Source organism: Coenobita brevimanus, chromosome 110 (genome assembly GCF_032717465.1).
Source record: "Coenobita brevimanus isolate Jiangsu-jjx chromosome 110, ASM3271746v2, whole genome shotgun sequence".
In the NCBI taxonomy this organism is placed as follows: Eukaryota; Metazoa; Arthropoda; class Malacostraca; order Decapoda; family Coenobitidae; genus Coenobita; species Coenobita brevimanus.
In genome coordinates, this window is record NC_137063.1 from 4640733 (window position 1) to 4663440 (window position 22708).

Consider the following 22708-nt stretch of genomic DNA (forward strand, 5'->3'; position numbering starts at 1 on the left):
CAACAATCTCACCCCCATACCTAAGCATTTCACCACACACTCCATCAATTCCTGGGGCCTTTCCCAACTTAATATTCTTCATCGCTTCCACTACTTCCGCCCTACTGATCTCTTCCTCCCTCCTCTCATCTCTTCTTCTCCCAGCCATTCCCCAACCACTTATACTCGCACTGCTCTCACTCTCCACATTCAACAAATCCTCAAAGTGCTCCTTCCATCTCCTCAGTTTCTCTCTCTTCTCCACCAACAATCTATTATTCCTATCTTTCACTCCCCTACTATTTCCCCTTTCACACTGCCTTACTTTCTTTACCTCCTTCCAAAACAATTTCTTACTCTCCCTCCATTTCACACTCAGATTCCTCCCAAACTCCTCATCCACTTTCTTTTTACTCTCCTTCACCAGTCTCTGAACCTCCCTTCTCCTGCTGACATATACCTCTCTCTTCTCTCTCTCATCTCCTCTACCTCTACTCGCTAACCATTTACTATATGCCTTCTTCTTTTGTTCCACAGCTCGTTTCACCTCATCATTCCACCATGCTGTCCCTTGCACACCCTTGCATCTCCTCCTCACTCCACAAACCGCCTCACACGCTGCGCCTATCTCTTCCGTGAATATCTTCCACCCCTTCCATCTGCTCTAGCTCATACCTTCCCAGTCTTTCTTCCACTATGCTCTTATACTCTGTCATTTTCTCACTATCTTGCAATTTCTCCACTCTTCTCACAGGAGTTGCTTCCTCCTGTCTTCCCCTTCGTCTCCTCAACCACTTTCTTTGCAGCTCTACCTTGGCCATCACTAAGTGATGGTCCGAGACTCCATTCCCCCACCCTCTCCACACTCTTGCATCCAACACTTGTCTTCTCATTCGCTCATCCACACACACGTAGTCTATCATTGCCTTTCGTTCAACAAGTTCACCATCCATCCTCCTCATTACTCTCCATGTATACCGGTGGATCATCTTATGCCGAAAGTAGGTGTTGGCTATTGCCAACCCCTTACAAGCACAGATGTCCACCAAAGCACTTCCATTCCCATCTACGTCAGCTGGCACACCCCACTGACCAACCACTCCATCCACTTGTACATTCCCAACTTTGCCATTCATGTCTCCAATCAACAGAACTCTCTCGCTCCTCTCACACTTGTGCATACATGCTTCTACACTCGCCCAAAACTCATCTTTCACTCTTGCCACGCGATCCTCTGTCGGGGCATACACATTTGTATACCTACTTTCATCCTCACCCATACAATCCTTGCACCCACTGTTCCATGCTCTCTTATATTCTCCTTCCACTTCTTGCTTATCATCAGACATACTCCCTCTCTTGCCCTCTCATTTTCATTGACTCCTGCACATATACCTAAACCATATTCCCATTCTCTCACCCTTTCACCTTTCCATTTAGTTTCAGTCAATCCACATCTATCCACTTTTGCATCCTCAAGCAGTATACAGTATATAAATATATTAGGCTGTATCAATATATCTCATTTCATGTAGCTTTTCCGTTTGGAATAAAGTTTTAAAGAAGCTATAGATTTTTATTATATAGAAGCCACACAGTGATTACTATACCTCAGTATATTTAAATGTTATTAAGACACATTTTGTGTATGTAATGTCTTTGCCACTGGGCATAAGAAGCATAAAGCACATACTGTAACTTGTGCTTCTCTTAAAGTATGTACCGCTCACTCATGAGAAAAATACTAAACAAATAACATTTTAAGTTCATTGTATACCAACCACATACATAGTGTGTGTGCTGTATAGTGTACTGTATTGGCTTACACACACAAAAATGTTATGCTTTTCTAGATTTTAAGACGGTCTTCAGTCAAGTACAGTAATCCCTCCAATATTCGACGTAATAGAGCCATAGGCAGGTCCGGATAGTGGCCCTGTCCGGATATTGGGCCCCGGCTTCTGGACTTGTACTTATGGACCCTAACTCAGAAAAACACCAATACAACTCCCTCTGGACATGCATAACACCTATTTAAGACCCAAATCACACCAATAAGGGATATAAAAGACTGAAATAAATGCAAAAGATGCATGAAATGAGGTTTTTGAGGTAGGTTCATACAATATTCAACATTCTGGGTACTTACAAGTCCCTGGCTCCTGGACTGGTAGTTATGGACCCTAACCTAGCCTAACTCAGAAAAACACCTCCCTTCTGCACATGCATAGCACCTAAGACACAGCATATTCACACCAATAAGGGACATAAAAGAGTGAAATGAGGTGTTTGAGGTAAGTATAGTATGGAAAATACAGTAGAGTACAGTATGAAACATTCTGCCTACTTACAGCAAGTCCATGGCCATCTCGATGAATAACCGCCTCCTCTCAGACTCTGACAGTAAGAAGGATTTCCTGAAGCACTTGCAGTACACTGTTCATGAAGTCATGCACTGATCTTAGTCATTCACACTCAGAAGTCCATTCTCTTCACAGTGCGCACTCTTGTCTAACTTATGCTCCATTGTAACTTAATAAGTGTTGCACTCGTGCACTTTAAGTCTTTCCACTCTTATAACCATTTTCTAAAGCAAAAACACAGAAGTTTATTTACGTTAAATTTAGTCCAAAAATTGTTTGTCTTTTCACTCATAACTGTAAATCCTTAACACAATGCACTGTTTTTTTTCACTGCACAACACTGTAAATTCCCGTGTGGTCTAGTGGAGAAGTTCTTGGCGTCTATTCACTGTCAGAGTCCGAGAGTGTCGCTGGCAGGTGACCTAGGGATGCGTCGCTGGGTCGTGGTGATGGCGTATCCACTGCAGACGACTCTGAAGACAGACGCAAACTCATGTCGACCGGTGACTCCACCGTGGCTGATATGCTGGGCTGTGGCTCGGAGCATGAGGGCCTGTCTTGGGGAGGCAACGGAGTTGAGCCAGGGCTGGGCACAGCAGGGGTCACGGGCCTGAAAAACTGTCAATCGTTGATTGACGCAAGGAACGACGATTCTGACAATTAATGATGCGCTGCCTGAAAGCACGCACTTCCTCCACAAGTCCCAAGGGCCCCATCTCCCTGTCGCAGTCCGGGTGTTCCAGGTAGTCCAGAACGATTTCTAGGTGTTCCCGGAGTGCTCTTAGCTTGGGGATGGGTGGAGTTGTGTCATGCTGAGAGGAGTCCGCATCATCGTCGCCGTCCTCGTCGGAATCTTCAAGCTGGGTACTGACACCTGCAACTGAAGATGCGATCTCGATATCAGACAGGGTCTGATACCCATGATCGCCCTCGTCGTCATCCAACCACTCACGCATGTCGTCCACATCAACATCGTTGCCATGTGTACGTAGACGTGCATGGAAGTCATCCACGTCAAAACCTAGGAAATCATACTCCACATCCGTTCCGAGAAGCAGACAAGACCAACCATTTTCTAGAGTCTTGACAGGGATTTCCTTCCATGCACTGGCCCAGTTGTAGATTGCAGACTTGATGTTGTAGTGGCGAAGGTTTTCCAAAGTCCGCTGGCCTCACGTGTCCCGTCCCTCCCTGCGCTCGTCCTCGTCTTTGAGAACAACCATCACCTCATCCAGGAACTTCCTTCGGTACAGCCTCTTCATTGCCACGATCACTCCTTGGTCCATTGGTTGGATGAGAGCAGTTGTATTAGGTGGCAGAAACATGCACCTAATGCGGCCATTCTCAGCCACCAAGTCCTTGTCACACGGTTGGGCAGGTGCATTGTCGAGGAGAAGGAGGGCCTTTACCTGGTCGCGTGGGATTCCCAGTTTCTCCGTCTGGTAATGTATGACCTCCTTGACGAAATGGCGATGGAACTAGTCTTTGAAGATCTGGGCTGTGAACCATGCCTTCAGAGAATGGTACCAGATGACAGGAAGGACATCCATCACCCCACGAAGACACAGAGGCTGCTTTGCGCGGCCAACAATAACGGGCTTAAGCCGGTGCATGCCGTTAGCATTGGCACAACGCAAAGCAGATATCCGTTGCTTGGAGCGCTTCCTGCTAAGTACACGCTTCTCCGTCTCCGCGGCTAGAGTGTTCGTTGGCAAAGAGCGATAGAATAAACCAGTTTCGTCAGCGTTGTAGACTTGACTGAGAATGAGGCCCTCCCTGTCAATCAAGCCCTTCACCTTGTGCCGAAACTCATTAACTCCATCCTCGTTAGCGTCCAAAGCTTTGCCATGAGCCTTACGGTTGGTAAGGCCATGCCATAACTTAAACGTGAAGAGCCAACCCTCGGATGCCTTGAAGTCTAGGGCGTCGTGAAGCCTGGCGAACTTCTCAGCAGCAGCCCCGTACCACGTACCATCACACCAGCAGCACGTTGCTGTCGATACCAAATCAACGTGGAGCGGTCGACTTCAGCAAACTTGGGAGTAAACTAAACATCACCTTCCTCTCCACATTGCGTTTGCTTTTCGACGAGAAGCCGTGTACTGCATGAGTTTGTCTCAAGATCTCTTAATATCAAACAAAGTAGATCGGGCCAGGTTAAACTCGTGGAGGATGCGTGAAGAAGACCACCCCGCATCTACTGTCTCCAATATTTCCCGCTTCTTCTCCAGACCCGACACCACTCTCTTCCTCTTCTCAGGCGGCGAGGCCATCATCACACACATGAAGGAGAGGCACGAGAGCAGCAGGAGTGCCTGCAGCAGGTAAGGCACCACCGCAAAAGCGAGCACGTGGGCAACCATGACGACGAGCATTCGCTCGCGACAAGAGACAGGCGGAAAGTGGGGAGGATGCAGGGGTGCTGTAGCGGACGTCGGAGGAATGACGCGCCACAACAAAGCTGTCCCACGCCCCGCACGCCAAGTTCAAATCACGGGCGGGAAAAAATAGTTTTGTTTTTTTTGCGGTTTTCGGACCATTTTGGGAATATTGGATCCCGGGACGATTATGTCCGGTTAGTGGGGATGTTCAGATATTGGGCGTTCGGATATTAAAGGGATTACTGTATATCATATTTAATTTGAAAAGCTTAGCATTGAAGTTTCTGTGGCTGAAGTAAGCAACGCTTTATTATTATAGTGTCTTCATCCAAGCTAAGTATTTGTTCTGAAGTTACACTCGAATCTGTGCATCATTTACACACATGAATGCTAGTAGCTTACAAATGAAGTTGCCAGATATCACTAATTTCCTCATCTCATAGATACTCTCCCATTGTTACCCCCATCTACTGCCTTCTTTCTTACCATATGCAGTAAATCATTTGTTTCGTTTTAAAGGCTCCAGCATGCTTGCATGCGTTGCTCTTGGTCACCTAATGGGGGCTGTCCATGCTGCTTGATCTCTTGCAGCATCCCTATTCGGTCTCTTATCCCTGAGGTCACACTCAATGACCTCGCCCCAGGTCTTTTTCAGTTTGCTTCTAGCAACCCTACCCCTGACATTAACATTTCTCACTTTCTGCTCCCAATTATCATCCCCCATTCTCCACATGCCCAAACCATCTCAGTCTACCTCTCCTTATCACAATACCAACACACTCCAGTCCCATCCTACCCCTCAACTCCTCCATTGTAAACTTAGTCCCCCAGGCCTTGCACTCAAGGACGCATTGCATATCGACCTAATTATTGTCATTTCTGTACGTTTAAGCCTGCAAATATCCTCTTCCTTTACTGCCCAGCTCTCACTACCATACAGCATTACACTCTTAACACATGCTGCATACAAAGATCCCATAGCATGGAGGGAGAGCCCTTTCAGTGTCAGGAGAGGCAACAGCTCCATGATCTTCTTCCAACCACTCTTCATTCCAGCCCCACTGTAGTCTAAATAAAGAAGTGATTTACTGCACATAATAAGAAAGAAAGCAGTAGATGGGGGCAATTAGGGGACAGTAACTCTGAGATGAGGAGATGAATGATATTTGGCAATTTTGTTTGTGAGCTACTAGTGTTCTTGTGCATAAATGATGCACAGATTTGAGTGACTGTTAAATATTACTAGACAAAGAATATTATAAATAATGGGTGTGGGCGTGTGTATACTATTTACATACGTTAACCCACATGACCACCACACTTACACACTACCAGTACACACTTTCCCTAAATCAGCTTGCTGCTTTTGACCTTCATTTTTTTCTTTCTTTTCCTTTTCTCCTTTCCCACTCACCGGTTTATTATTGTGAACCATCAGTGGTTTCACTGCAAACAATGTCAAAGTAAAGACATTCTTTCACACAGAGTCAGGCAAAACAGTGAATGAAATCTTCAATAAAAGCCATTTCAGTCTTTCATCAGTCCATACCCAATATCCTGGTATCGTTTTCGTTTTCATTTTTAAAGGCTCCAACATGCTTGCATGCGTCGGCCTTGGTCACCTAATGGCGGCTTTCTACACTTCACGATCAATTGCAGCCTCCCTGTTCAGTCCCTTAACCCTGAGGTCACACTTAATGACCTCGTCCCATGTCTTTCTCGGTCTACCCCTCATAACCCCACCCCAATATTAACACTTCTCACCTTCCTCACTCAATTATCTTCCCCCATCCTCTCCACATGTCCAAACCATCACAATCTACCCCTCCTCATCACAACACCAATACACTCCAGCCCCATCCTACCTCTCAACTCTTCCATCGTAAACCCAGCCCCCCCAGACCTTGCACGCAGGGATGCATTACACATCCACCTAATCATTGTCATTTCTGTACGTCTGAGCCGACAAATATCCTCCTCCTTTTACTGCCCAGGTCTCACTACCATACAGCATTACACTCCTAACACATGCTGCATACAAAGACCGCTTAGCACGTAGGGAGGGCCCTCTCAATGTCAGAAGAGGCAAGAACTCCCTGAACTTCTTCCAACCACTTCTCACCCTTGCCACAGAGCTAGCTCCAGCACACAACATGTCTCCCAAATAACAAAACTCTTCCACACACTCAAGAGATTCACCACCAAGTTCAATCCTTTCACGCCTGACAATCTCCACCTGCTCTCCCCGACACACCGTACACATAAAATCAGCATTATCTCGCAGTCAACCTCTGATACCACTACATCTCTTGTGCACCCATTTATTACAAACATCGCACAATATAGAATTACTTCCCACGCCCGTGTGGCAAACTGCACATGGCCACTATCCCTTGTCTTTGACAGTACCACCACCAACTTTAGATGTCATCACTTTTGTTTTATCTGCATTTACCCTTAAACCTTGTGCCCCATACCATCTTGCCACTTCCTAAACCTTTCCTCTGCCTCCCTTTCGTTCTCAGCAATCAACACCAAATCATCAGCATACATCTCCCACAGGAGTCCATTTCTAAAGTCACGTGAGAGGGCTTTAAGTACCATGATAAACAACATGGGACTCAAAACTGACCCCTGATGCACACCAACATTCAAGGAAAACTCATCACTCAAATCTCCATTCACTCTTACCTGGGTATGAGCACCCACATACATAACCATAACCACCCTAACCAGCCACTCCTCCAAGCCAAGCTTTCTCATTGCCCACTTCACCACATCTCTAGGGACTCTGTCAAAGGCCTTTTCCAAATCAACAAAAACAAAATACAGATCCCTTCTCCTACCAATATATTTTTCCTGAAGCTGTCGAACAGTGAATATGGCATCAGTGGTCCCCCTACCTGGCATAAACCCAAACTGCATCTCATCAATATTCACTGTTTCTTTAATCATACCTTCTAAAACTCTCTCCATTACCTTCATTATCTGATCTAAAAGCTTTATACCTCTATAATATCCTCTTTCCAGGGCATCACCCTTCCCTTTATACTCATTTACAATTACACTCTTCAGCCAACCATCTGGGATAACACACTCATAAATAATCATATCAGGTCAGTGACTAACCTCACCCCTATATCTCCTGAGGCCTTCAACATTTCAGCAGTCAACCCCGACACACCTGCTGCCTTCCCCACCTTCATCCTGCTTACTGCCTCACTCACAGTAGCAACATCAATCAAAGACCAAGGGCCAAACGCTGGATCTGCTGGCTCCAAACATTCCCTGTTCCAGTCAAACTCCTCAGTCAACAACTGGCTATAATGCTTTCTCCATGCATCTTTAATATCCTCACTGTTCACCACAACCCTTCCTTCATCATTCTTCACACACTGCTCACCTATAATATCCCGATTATTCCTCTTCATCTGCTTTGCCACCTTAAATATCATATTTTTCCTTTCCCCATGATTTAAGTTATCAAGTAAAAGTCTCTGTGACTCAGACCTCGCCCTTTATACCTCTCTTCTAGCCCTACACTTGGCAGCCAAGTATTCCTCCTTGCTATCACCCTTCTTCCATTCCCGGAAAAGCCTTCTTTTCTCCTTAACTGCAGCTTCTACACCCTAATCCCACCACCAGGTTACTTTATGTCTTGTTGGTCCTCTTGCCCAACCGCATGTTACATCGACAATAAATATCAGCATCGGTTTGGTAACGGGAAAAAAGCAAATATCGGATTATATTGGTTTGGTGAATCGTATCGGTAACAGCACTACAGGAGACCTTTAGGGTTGTTGCATAGTGTAGAGTTACCTTAAGTGGGATGAAGGATAAGAATGACAGGAAGGATGGGAAGAAGTACGGAAAGAGGAAGGCAGACACAGAAAATGAATGATGGTGATGGAAGAAATAGGCAGCACAACATTAGGTTAGTGGATGATGAGTGCCGTCACCTACCACCAATATACAGGAGTCAGTTATTTTTGTTGTTGAGCAGCCCTGGTCTGTCTGGCCAAACAGACCCATTAACTGCATGCCATTAGAGGAATCCTTCTTTATCCGAAGGGCCAATATCCGAAAATTCCCTTATTCAGTAAACCTTCACTGTAATGGACTGAATGGGGGAAAGCCAGTTTCGTTAAAGCCAATACAGTCACTACTCATTATACGTTGATTCGATATACGATAATTCGCTACAATGATAACAGGAAAGTTGCACCCCAAAATCCGATTTGCAATGAATTTCCCACTATAACGATATTGCCCTCGGAAAATTTTGTACGAAGTGCCAGGCACACACAAGGCGACAGTCGCTTGTCTCAGGCAAGATGGCGGCCCCAGCGTGCAGAGCATTGTTTTGGTTCAGTTGTGATCCCGCCACCCCTTCAAAGCCCTGTACAGTATTTTCCACTCATTCACGTGTGCCCCCCTGCTATCATCACCTTTCAGCCAAGCATCGTGCTACAGTAGGCCTATACATCGTGTAGCCTCAGGCCAACGTTACGCAAGTGTGATTGTTGTGTTGTTGCAGCAATTTACTGTACATGAATAACGCTGCCTGTATTGGTGTGATAGTGTTTGTTTTGGTCTTGGAGACGACTTGGACCGACACAGGAAGTGATTAAGGTGGGTTGTCATTTTTGTTTCAGTCTTGGGTTGGTGACTTTGGGAAGTTGAGTTGATGTAATCCCCCTTTTATAATGTCTTTAAGTCTCCCGATTTACGGTAATATCATTATACGTTAAGATATGACCTGACATCACCCCATCGTGTAATGAGTAGTGACTGTAGTCCATTACATACGAGGATCCCCTCCCCCCCAAGAAGTGGGGTTTCAAGCACATTTGAAAATAAATGAGTACAGTACCATAGTATATTCTAGCACTGATAATGAGGACTACAGTATACTCATTTTGCACTAACTTGGCCCATAATTTTGCCCTTTTACGACTTATATCACATGCTTGTCATAACACTTCTTCATGACTAGTACAGTATTCCTGTAGTCTGTTATTACAACTCGGCAGTCATGATGGGGAGAGGGCAGTTTCAGGCCAGGTTGGAGTAAAAAAGGACAGGTAACATGCGTATTGCAACCTGTTGCGTCCCATTTAATGGACTTTATTCATATTAGTCGGTGAAAGTTGGGTGGGTTTTGTTGCGTCTGTTAGATCTGATGTCTGCTTTACCAGGGTTTGTTTTAGTGAGGTTCTACTGTATTACACATTTTTAACTGTGCTCTTACAGTACCTATTCTGTGTTGTCCCTGTGAAAAGAGGTATCACAAATCATCACCAGAGGCATCAGGGCATATAACATTACCTGACAATGGGTTTGTTAAGGGTACAGCTGTTGTAATATGGTTAGTCATTGACCAGTTATAATAACAACTGTTGGTGTTGCAGGGACAAGTTGAAGGAGGTTTCATGGGAAAGTAAGTGTCTTCATTTCCTCCAGTTATGCTGTGTGCCAGCCAACTTATCCATAGATTCACACCCTCTCCAAAGTGTTGCTTTTTTGTCATAGGCTGCAACATACCTCAGATGAGGTTTATCTCACTGGCTGGAACTTATCTTGTATGAGCAAAATTTTCAATCTCATATCAGAGTGTCAGGAAGGAGCAGCATCACACAAATTTTATGGCATTTTAGAATAACTGTCATCTCTCATCCCTACCTGTAAGCTTGAACCCTGCAGCAAAGAAAAGCCAGCTACTATAAGTAGAATTTCATGCACTTTACCCTCGTAGGGCACCAGACAGGTGATGAACTGTACTGCCTTTTATCTGTGTTTGGGGAGGGTGCCTATTGTAGGGGAGGAGGAACCCTCTCCTTTGTGGAGGCAGCCAGGCAACTTTGTAATATTTAATGCCTTTTATTAATGCTAATCTTACTTTAACCATTGTCTGCATATGTTCTCTCTTTATTGTCCTGTTTTAACCAGTTGTCTGACGGCATATGACCGTGGCAGTTATGCCACCAGTTTAATTTTGGTCAGCCATGCACTTTGCTACCCATTTGCCTTTGTGTTAGCACCCATGGAAGGGCACTCAAGGGTCCAGTCTGTTAAAAAAAAAAAAAAAAAAAAAAAAAAAAAAAAATCGATGCTGAAATAATTGCAGGGTCAATAAGGGAATAGGAGGGAAGGAAGCAGAGTACAGTATTTGAAAGTAGCATGTTGTGCACATTGTGGTGTATTAAGCTAATTGGCAGTTTGTCTCCCATGAGGGGGGCCAAGTATGTGGTGGATACACTGTCTAGATCTTCTAGACTGCAGACAGACAGTAGAAAATAGACAGCCTGACTAACAGTCAGTCAGTCAGAGAGTGTGAAAATGACATGTATAAATGTATATAAACAGTGTGGTGTGCCTCCCTCCATGTGAAAACTTGCAGAGTTATCCCGCTGCTGGTACCCATGTCATATTATGTGGCTCCCCCTACTGTTTGGTTAGCCAGTGGGAGGCACCTCATCACTTCCTTAAGCTCTGCCCACTGCACTGGGTTTGTGGGTGGGTGGATCTGTTTAAAACAGTAGGTTTATATGGTGATTATTGCTGCATTTTCACCCACTGTTATGCAGTGCTGACTGGAGCATGCCTTAACATGTATCTAGTAGAGACAGGCTTATGTTACAAGTAATCTGAAAAGAAGGGAAAGGATGCATACAGTCAGGTGTTTTTATGGTGCATCATCTGCTGCCCCTCTCATTTGATATTACCTGCAGTGAAGCCAACAGGTCTCAAAGTGGTACACTTATCTGCTCTTGGAGAGCACAGAGCAATTTTCTTATGAAGTACGAAGTTGCTCAGCTTGAAATTTTGAGTTGATTTTACATGTGAACTGTTGTGTCAACAACAGTTACATCAGCTGACTTTTAGACAGTTTCAGTTTCGACTGTAAGGCATTTTAGTGACACGAAATACAAAGTTGCTCAGCCTGAAATTTTAAGTTGATTTGACATGGTAGCTGTTGCATGGGCCGATTATTTAGCAATTTTCAATTTAGGCCATGTGGCATTTTAATAAAATAATTTCAGATATTCTATGAGTTTCAAAGTGAGAAACTTAAAAATTGGCTGCAGTAATTTTGCCGCAGGTCTACGAAGATAGTCTCTTCTCGTTTTGAAATGCCAAGTGAACAGTGAAACAGGTCCTGAATTGGCACAGTTTAACTAGGATCCTTAAGCAGTATATCTGGCATAGTCTTGCCATGAAAAATATTGGTGATGTAAAGGACTTAAGTAAGGCTCTTAACTTGAAATCTTAACTGCAAATAGGGAAAAAAGCATTATAGACTTTTGGAGGAAGTCCATTTTGCCTTCTGAGGCATTATAAGTGGAAACAAGTACAGTAGTGATACATCCTTTATAACTGTGTGTTAATTCCTCAAGTCACCACTTGTCTGCATGTGACATATGTAGCTTAGTAGCTTCTCATTAGTGCCCTCAGAAGGAGAGAGCAGAGAGTGAAAAACACTAAAGTGGTAATGAAGCTGAATGATAATCTTCTAGATACAAAGATATGCTGTATCTGTTATGACAGACGTGGTTATGGTATAGTAAGTCAGTGGCTTTCATTAGTCCGGAGAACCACATCATGAGTGAGAAAGAGAATCATGATGATGCTGATGCATCAGTTCATCCACATTATTTTGAACATGCAGTATGATCAGACACAGTAGTAGGTATGAGAGGTGAAACAATTTGGGATACTTAACAGCTGTTGTGTTATAACAGTTTGGGCGGCAGAGACTAGCCAAGGAGTACTCCAGACATGTAGATGGGGCAGAAGCTGATGAAGCTGAGAATGATGACCAGGTGTCCACAGAGGTGATCTGTCGTGACAAGTTGGTGCTCAGACCCACCATTGATAAGGTAATGTATTACTGTACCAAAAATGCTTTATGCAGGGTACTTTGTGTATAGCATCCCACTGTTATTTATTATTTTGTTTATTAACACTCAGCCCAGTACAGCATTCTCCTTATAGTAAATTCCTTATCATGGTATGGTTTGCATGCTCATATTTTTGTGTGGATTCATTATTTTTTTTCAAATAATGTAGCAATTTTTAGTTTTTCATCCCAACTCAATTCCATTTGTACCAGGTAAGACTCAGAAGAGAGAGATGCCCAGGTAAAAATTTCCCACACCAATCTCTTTCATAGGTATATGAAATATAAGGCTGCTTACAGTATAAATGTTAGTCAAAATTCTCCTTACGTGTCAAGTGGGGTTGGTTGAGGATTAGTGCCCCTCCCTGTAAAACAATTAACTCTAAGCCCTTGGCCACCCTGTTTGGGATACATGGCGTCTGGCAATGAATGAATGAATGAAAAAATCACATTTGTACTCATTACCATGCAAGGAGGGGGTTCCCAACCTTGCCACCTGTAACTTTTTCAGTCCCCTTGGCCCATACAAGGTGATGTAATGTACAAAAGTTACTGTATATTCAGTGATGCAAACAAAGTTGGTATCCTGGGCAGTGTTGTGGAAGCATTGATCAGCTCACTTTGCAGCATATGTCTTTATATTCTTTGTGTCATTAAATTCTCTAGATCATGGTGATATAAATTGGGGAATATCAGTAATAAGACAATAAAATAGAGTATAAAAGTTGTGCTATTGGTTATAATGTAGAGACAATTTACTTCTTGCCCTTGATACGAGTCATGGTCCATACATTAAGATTTAGGAGTGTATGGTACATTGCACCCTCACTAACTTGTGTTTATGATTCTCTTTGTTAGTACAGTAAATCCTCATTTTTCGCTGCTTAGATGTTCTGCCAATACCTCACGAACCGTGAAACATCGAAGTGTGAAGTTAAGAATCAGTGGGATAAATAGAGGAGCGTTCCGGCAGGACACATACCTACCCTATCAGAAAGTACTATAACACCAAACAGGCCCTACCCAAAATTAAAGGAAGAGTGTTTGCTTGTGCTAAAACAGCATAACACAATAAACATGTGCCTGAAAAGACATTAAAACTGTTATAAAGAGCTGCAACACCAAAAATCTTTACGAGAAATAAAATGATGACTGGCTTGGGTGGCAAGTGAAGGTGTGTTGAGAGTGGATGGGTTAGTTCCCGATGTCACTAACCAAGGAAAGGCTGCCACTTTTCACCAGATTAATTAATTTTTGACACCAAAGTAAGTCAACTAAACTCCAGTCATTTTAAGTCCCCTCTTTGTCACTAAAAGGAAGGGAAAAATTATAACAACATTATTTTACTCACTGCTACAAGGAAGGGAGGCTGTAATATAGTCAAATAGAATAAAAAATGGGTGGGCTGAATCTACCATCTCTGTGTTGGGACGGTTATTATTCTTTTCTCCCTTAAATATTGATAAGCTTTATTTTACATCCATTTCAGGTATATGTCTATCAGAACAAAAATAAACAGTGTTATGAGAAACATGTAACAATTCTTTGTTAAGAAATAGTAGCACGACACGGCTGAAGATCGTACGTTACGATCACAAACAATAACAAACTCACGTGTGTCTACTGCCCAGCTGGACATGCTGTGTATTCACGACACAGCTGAAGATCATACGTTATGATCATAAACAATAACAAACTCATGTATGTCTACTGTCCCACTGGACGTGTATAAAGATCATGGAAAACTGTTGCACAGAAAAATGGACAGTGCCTAGACTGAGCATCGGTAAGCATTGTCTGCTGAGTGTCGGCTGCTGGCTGATAGGGTCGAAGTGCAGGGAAACTAGCGAATGTGTGGAACAACTCGGAAACTTTTTTCTTGTGCAAAGAATGAGGCGCCAAAGTAAAATGCATCGAACTACGAGGATTTACTGTAGTAAGAAGAGTCATGATTACTTATAAAAGCATCATACATACTGAAAAATAGGTATTGTAGTACACTAAAAGACCTGAATAAAATTACAGTTGAAGGGAAGAGAGTTACAGACCTGTAATATGCTTTGACAGATAATAAGTCTGCCATCAGTGAACACAGGAAGACATGAAAAACTAAAAAAGTGAGAAATTTGACAATGAGGCAGGCAAAAGAGAAGACTGATATAAATTAAGATGTATCTCAGGTTCAGAAATAATTCAGGTGGAAAGGACACATTTGCATTCTTATTTGTTCCAGAGTAGGAAGGAATTACGGGTGGTAAAGGAGATATCACACGGTACCTGAAATCATGATTTGCCGACGGAACGCGTTCCTGGTTTGCTGGAACCAGGCACAAACCCTATCACACACGTTCCTCGAACGCTGCCAACGGTCAGCAAAAGTGTAAACAAAGCATCCCGGAGTCTGTCCCACCGTCTCACATGAGCCACACGTGTCAGACGCAGCATGGCTTTTCTTGAATTTGCTGAGGGAAGAGTGATAGCTGCACTGGCTCTTGCAGTGGTGGCACTTGAGAAGAAAGAAGCGGCAGCAGCCAAAACCACGAGAAGGCGGCTGTGGAGGGAATTATAACTTTTAAAAAATAAACAAAATACTGCAATATAGCCTCCAAGTTCTCCATTCAACTCTCGCTGCTATCAGAGAAAACTCTTTGTTCCTGATTTTGTAGGCAGGAATGGATTTGGACCGAATCCAGTTTTGCTGACAAAATCCTTGGTGGCTACCACGGTTTCGTGGGCGGTTACCATGATTTCTTCGGCAAACCAAGATTTCAGGTACCGTGTGATACCCCCTTAAAAGGAGCTGTCCCAACTCCTACCAGATGAGCAACCAAAAGACTTGCTAACTTAATAAAATTTTCCTTCTCTCTCTCAATTCATTATTCATTAAAGTCCAGGAATATGATTAAGGAACATGATCACACCAATATTTTCTTTCAGTCTTCCAGTGAATTAGTATAATGAATGCAGGAAACATTTTCATTGATTAATGTGTATGTGCTTGTTTAATATTATTTTGGTTGTGCCTCACGGTCTGTATGGACAATCACCTCCCTACAAAATGTGACCCTTTTTATTTTTGCTTTTTTTCAGTATTTTGAATATGTTGTATGTACCTGTACTGTAGTTCTAAAGAGGGGCAACTGCCACAAGTATATTAGACAACTGTTGTTGGGGATGCCCATCATCCATTCACTAAGTGTAATGCTACTGTACTCCAGGGTAACTCTACATTGAGTGACAAGCCAAATAATTTCCTGTAAGCCAGGAAATAATTTAATATGCTGGGTGGTAACCTCATAATCAACCAGTAGATGTTCCCTACATGTCAACAAGTGGGTTGGGGGAGGGTTAGTGCCCCATCCAGGAAAACAGCTAACTAAAAAAACAAACAAAATGCCTCGGACCAGGACTGACCAACAGGTGACAACCAAGGACCATAAAAAGGACCTGGTGCTGATTTCAACATGGAATGTAAGGGGTACAAATGATGAGGTGAAAGAGAGAGATATTGTCCAGGTACAAATGATGAGATGCAAGAGAGAGATTGTCCAGGTACAAATGATGAGATGCAAGAGAGAGATTGTCCAGGTACAAATGATGAGGTGAGAGAGAGAGAGACTGCCAGGAAAAAGCATACAGCAAAAGAGACAGAAAAGGCTTGTGGAAGGTTTTGCATATGTATGGTGTAGATGGTAAGCTGGTAGGTGTCGTCAAGAATTTTTATGATGGTAGTGAGGCATGTGTAAGGGTAAATGGGCATCTAAGTGAATGGTTCATGATCAGTGTAGATGTGTGACAAGGTTGCGTGATGTCCCTGTGGTTGTTCAATATGTATATAGATGGGGTGATGAGAGAAGTAAAAACACAAATAAAGGAGAGAGGGATGGCATCGGTAATGAATTTTGATGGACGGAATATCTCAGATTTGTTGTATGCTGATGATGCAGTACTACTTGCAAATACCAGACAAGTGCATAGTAGACTACTGCAGAGTTTTTTAGATGTCTGTGAGCGTCGTGCCTTGAGAGTAAATGTAGAAGAGAGTAAAGTGATAGTTACTGAAAGAGAAGGTGCTTCCCAGGGTGATGTTACAGTGAATGGAGAGAGGCTGGAATTGGTGAGAGAGTTCAAATACCTGGGTACAGTGATAGAAAAGAGAAGAAAATGTGCAAAAAAAGTTGAAAGTAGAGTGACAGAAGGAAAGAAGTTAGCTGGTGCGATGAAGACCTTGATAAAAAACAGAGGCTTGAGTGTTGCAGCTGTGCGAGGCTTACGTGAAGGAGTGTTGGTGCCAGTTTTAACATACAGATGTGAAACTATGGTATGGCATGAAAATGAAAGGTCAAGAGTAAGAGCAGTGGAGATGGGACCGCTGAGGAATATATGCAGAGTACAGATAGTGGATAGGATACGGAATAATGTGATTTGTCAGAGATGCGGAGTGAGGAAGTCTGTGGACACCAGAATCGAAGAGAATTTACTGAGATGGTTTGGTCATGTGGAGAGAATGGATGATAATAGAGTAGTGAAAAAGGTATATCTTTGTTAATTTTTCATGTCTTCTTGTGTTCACTGATGGCAGACTTATTATCTGTCAAAGCATATTACGGGTATGTAACTCTCTTCAACTGTTATTTGCTCAAAATGGAATTACTTCCCACGCCCTTGTGGCAAATTGCACATGGTCACTCTCCCTCGTCTTTGACAGTACTGCCACTGATCACTTTTGTTTTATCTGCATTTACTCCGTAGCCCTTGTGCCCTTTACCAAATCTCCACTTCCTAAATCTTTCCTTTGCTTCCCTTTCATTCTCTGCAATCAACACCAAATCATCACCATACAGCATCTCCCATGGGAAATCATTTCTGAAATCACGTGAGACGGCTTCAAGTACTGTGATTAACAACAAGGGACTGAAGACTGATCCTAATGCACACCAACATTCACGGAAAACTCATCACTCAAATCTCCATTCACTCTTACCTGGGTGCAAGCATCCACATACATGGCCATGGCCACCCTAACTAGCCACCCCTTGATCCTAAGCTTTCTCATTGCCCACTTCAACACATCTCCAGGGACTCTGTCAAAGGTCTTCTCCAAGTCAACAAAAAGTACAGCCCCCTTTTCTTTCTTTGACGTTAAAGCTGAAAACCATGCCGTCCAGTAATTTTCCAGGCATCATGGCTTTTCCCAAAAAAAGGTCATTAACCCCTTAACCCCTACACTGTGGGCATGTTTACCGATGTTTTGCGTGTGCTGCGGGGTTATTCGGGCTCTGACAGACTCTCAAAAAATATTTTGCCAAAAATCAGTTATTAGTCCTAGAATATTAAAATTACATATGCTTATGGCACATACCTTCAGCTTTCTCCTGGAATGTTTGTTGAGCCTTCGTCAGTTACCGTAGGACTTGTGGAGACCTCTGAAGTTGGGTAACGAAGTCTCCACTTTACACTTCCCGACAACCCGTAATATGATTACCACAGCCAGATATTAACACTATAAACACTACTCTATGATTTTCAAGTAGTTTGGGATCCATACTCCAAAAAAAAAAAAAACTCTGAAAGCAATGAAAATTATGAGCACGTCTGACCGTCACACTTGCGCTAGTTCGCTCTTGGTACTCTGTCATTTATTATTCATAAAACCCCTCACACTTTATATTTATATTACTATATAACACTTATATATATCTACAGTCTTTATCCATAAGTTTCCTTCAGTAGTATTAGTTTATTGTCACTGTAGGGATTCAATTTCTTTCAGTAAAATACGTAGCATTCACTTTCTCGTCCTGTATACTAGCATTGAGAGTGAATGTCACTTTCATCTTCACTCTCATAACTCATAGTATTCAGACATGCTAGAGTGAAACTTTCACTTTCATTACTCCTAGGGTATATACTCGTATTCTTATAATACTACTCATTTACATTTCTATTTACGTTCTCTATTTTATTTACGTTATTTACATTTCTATTTTATTTACACTGTGTTATGCACTGTCACTTGAAGTAACTTATAAAACTATTTTCCATTGTTCACGTATATTTACATTCATTACTTTCACTTTCATGGATTTGGAGAAAGCATATGACAGGGTGGATAGACAAGGATTGTGGAAAGTGTTAAGAATATATGGAGTAGATGGGAAGTTGTTGAATGCTGTGAAGAGTATGTACGATGGTGCGAAGGCTGCAGTGCGTGTGGATGGTGAACTAAGTGAATTTTTCTCTTTGAAAGTTGGTTTGAAACAGGGATGTGTCATGTCTCCATGGTTGTTCAATCTGTACATGGATGGGGTAATAAAAGAGGTACAAGGTAGGGTAGTGGATGTTGGAGTGGCCCTGGTGAGAGAGGATAGTGTTTGGAAACTCCCTGTACTGTTGTTTGCAGATGATACTGTGTTGTTGAGTGAAGACGAAGGGGAGCTGCAAGGCTTGGTGGATGAGTTTGAGAGAGTGTGTAAGAAACGGAACCTAAAGGTGAATGTAGGGAAGAGTAAAGTGATGGTCTTTGAGAGAGGTGAAGTTAGTGAATGTACAGCGAGGTTAGATGGTGAGGAATTGGAAAATGTGAGTACGTTTAAGTATTTGGGTAGTGTGATGAGTAAGGATGGAGGTTTGGAGGGTGAAGTGCTTGAAAGGGTACAGCAGGGAAGAAAGGTTGCTGGTTCTTTGAAAGCAGTGATGAGAAACAGGGAAGTGAGCATGGAAGTGAAAAAGTTACTACTTGACAGTATTGTGATACCAACTCTAATGTACGGAAGTGAAGCTTGGACATTGTTGGAAGGACACAAGTCAAGAGTGAGAGCAGTGGAAATGAGTTATTTAAGAGGAGCCCGTGGAGTCACGTGGAGAGACAGGCTGACGAATGAGGATATAAAGGAGCGTTGTGGTGTTGATGTGGATGTGATAGGAAGCATTATGAGGAACACACTGAGGTGGTTTGGCCATGTGGAGAGGATGGAGGGTGAAAGACTGACAAAGAGAGTGTATGTGAGTGAGGTGGAGGGTGGAAGAGGGAGGGGGAGGCCGAGGATGAGATGGAGGGATGGGGTGGAGAGGTATATGAGAGAGGGGGGTGTGAGTTGGGAGCAGGGCAGTGAAATGGTGGGGGACAGGGCGACTTGGAGGCGATTTGTTTGTGGCCACCCCAAACGGGATTGAGGCGTCTGGCATTAGATAGATAGATAGATAGACTTTCACTTGCTGTTTACACATTATTTACACATTTACAATTCCACTTGCACTGTTTTACTCAATAGAAAGATCGTAGTCACTCTTTTATCAATTGTCAGCCCTTTACCTCCTTCCACACGAGGTTTAGTAAGGGGTAAAGGTCACAGGGCCCTTTGCATGGGGGTGAAAAAGTCCCTGAAGTCAGCAAGAGGAAACAGACGTACCTCCACTTTGGAAGATGAGAGTAAACTGATAAGGGAGGGCCGGGTGGAGGCCTACTTAGGGGATATTCAGTACTACCAACGTTAGCTCTTGAAACAGCTATGTATAGCACTGAAATGATTGGCAGGAAATCTAGACAATACATTATAAATTAGGTAGTTCCAGGTGAATGTAAATATCACTTAGGGTTCTCCCTTCCCTCCTTATATGTATATTTATTACAAAAATAGATTATACGGCATATTTCAAGGGGAAAAAAACAGAGAAAATTAGCGAACGAGTGCACGTGAGGTGTTGTCAGGTGATAATTAGCCAATTCCAGGTGTATGGCACTCTCACTTATCTTATTTCTTTCTTTTATATATTATTTGGTATAAGAATAGGGCATAGGGCTTATTTCAGTGGATGAAATCAGTGAAAAATTCCAGGGAAGACTTACTTAGCGTAGCACGGCCGGGCAGGCGAGAGGATAGGGTAATGGAGGGGGGGTAGGGAGGGGAGTCAAGAACGGGGAGAAATGGCTAAATTGTCAACAATGGATGGGAGTACAGATGAGATTAGGAGTGCTGACTAGTGTTGGACATTGGCAGTACTGATAGATGATACAAGCCCCCACTTGGAAGCCCGGGTGAATTCAAAATAACACAGAATCACAAAAGCGACGCCCCGCGGTATGATCCCTTGCTCCCAAGGGTCACGAAAGTGATGCCCCGCGGTTAAGGGGTTAAGTTCTGTGGCTGACAATTGTGGGCCTTGGTAAATGTGCAATGAAGGCCTATGGCTGATGATTGTAGAGTGGTTACAAAAAGCTAGAGAGCTGTAACCCTTCCTCTTTGATGACATAAATGGTACCTAGCCAATGGTAACTAAGAGGTCAGGTGGTGGTAGGCATGATCCAGCCCCCTTCCCAGGTGTGGGGACCTCCTTGCCCTCCCCAGGCCATCTCTTCACCTCTCTTTGGCCCATTGGATCCTGCACTGTATCCCCTCCCACCCAAACTACCTCCCATACCCCCTCTAGACTGTATTTTGTGTGTGTGTGTGTGTATGTGACAGACATATTCCCTCCCTTTTCCTACCTCCTGGTGTCCTCCCCCCACTTTTTTTTTTTTTTTTTTTTTTTTTTTTTTTTTTTTTTTTTTAATGCGAGGAAGAAGGAACCAAAGGCCATGAGCCTGCAGTAACAGTTCCCTCCAAGAGAAAAACAAAATACAATATAGAGCCAAATTCAAGATCCGATCATTTTGAGATGCCTGGACACACTGCGTTTGAAAGACTGGAGATCATAGGCAGCAGGAAATACAGACAGAGGGAGACAGTTCCAGAGCTGACCTGTTGCATAAATGAAAGACTGGGAGTAACAGTTAACTCTTGCATTAGAGAGTTGGACAGAAAAAGGATGAGAGTTTGCTGCCAGACGGGTGCTACGCGCCCGTCTTAGAGGTGGAGGAATGCAAGCAGACAGTTCAGAGGAGCAGTGACCATTAAAGTAGCGATAGAAAAGAGATAAAGATGCAACAGTGCGGCGAAGAGACAGAGGTTGAAGGGAGTCAGTAAGAGGAGGAGAGTTAATGAGACGAAAAGCCTTTGACTCCACCCTATTGAGAAGAGCTGTATGTGGGGAGCCTCCCCACACATGAGAGTTGTACTCCACACAGGGGCGGATAAAACCCTTGTATAGAGTCAACAATTGCGCAGGGGTAAAGAAAGAGTGGAGTCGGCTTAGCACACCCAATCTCTTGGAAGCAGATTTAACAAGAGATGTAATATGATCTTTCCAAGATAAGTCCCGAGTAAATGAAACCCCAAGCATGTTCAAGGATGATGCAGGATTAAGCTGAATATTATTAAACATTAGTGGGTATACCTGTGGAAGATTTTGTCGGGTTGATAGGTGTAAGAACTGAGTCTTAGATGCATTAAAGACAACCATATTATTTTTACCCCAGTCAGAGATATGAGCCAAGTCAGACATTAGGTGTTCCATAGCCTCATCCCTTGTTTGTTGAAGTAACTGTTGAGATGGCCGTTGCGGGAACCGAATGGAAAGGTGAAGGGTGGAGTCATCAGCGTATGAGTGGATAGGGTTAGATGTACAGCTTAGAAGATCATTGATGAATAAAAGGAAGAGAGTTGGTGATAGGACAGAGCCCTGAGGAACACCACTGTTGATAGATCTAGAAGAAGAACGATGGCCGTCTACAACAGCGGCTATAGAACGACCAGAAAGGAAGCTAGCGATGAAGGCACAGATAGAAGGATAGAAACCGTAGGAGGGCAGTTTGGAAATTAAAGATTTATGCCAGACTCGATCGAATGCCTTTGAGATGTCAAGTGCAATGGCAAAGCTTTTGCCAAAGTCCCGAAAGGAGAATGACCAGGAGTCTGAAAGGTAGGTGAGAAGATCGCCAGTGGAGCGTCCCTGATGGAACCCATACTGACGATCGGAAAGAAGGTTGTGATAGGAAAGATGCCTTAAAATTTTTCTATTAAGAATTGACTCAAAAACTTTTGAAATACAGGACGTTAAAGCAATTGGACGATAGTTGGAGGGTTGGGAGTGGTCACCCTTCTTTGGGACTGGCTGAATGAGAGCAAACTTCCAGCAAGAAGGAAAGGTACAAGTTGACAGACAAAGGCGAAAGAGTTTGCCTAGGCAGGGTGTAAGCACAGAAG

General features: G+C 43.3%; 1 protein-coding gene across 1 annotated transcript in view; it reads left to right on the forward strand.

Annotated features, from left to right (window-relative positions):
* The window catches only part of Gpat4 (Glycerol-3-phosphate acyltransferase 4), a 200031-nt gene that overhangs the window by 64040 nt on the left and 113283 nt on the right, over nucleotides 1-22708 (forward strand). Inside the window, exon 3 of the mRNA XM_080285989.1 lies at nucleotides 12466-12603. Within this exon, the coding sequence (XP_080142115.1) occupies nucleotides 12466-12603 (138 nt within the window). The remainder of the gene's footprint in view (nucleotides 1-12465; nucleotides 12604-22708) is intronic.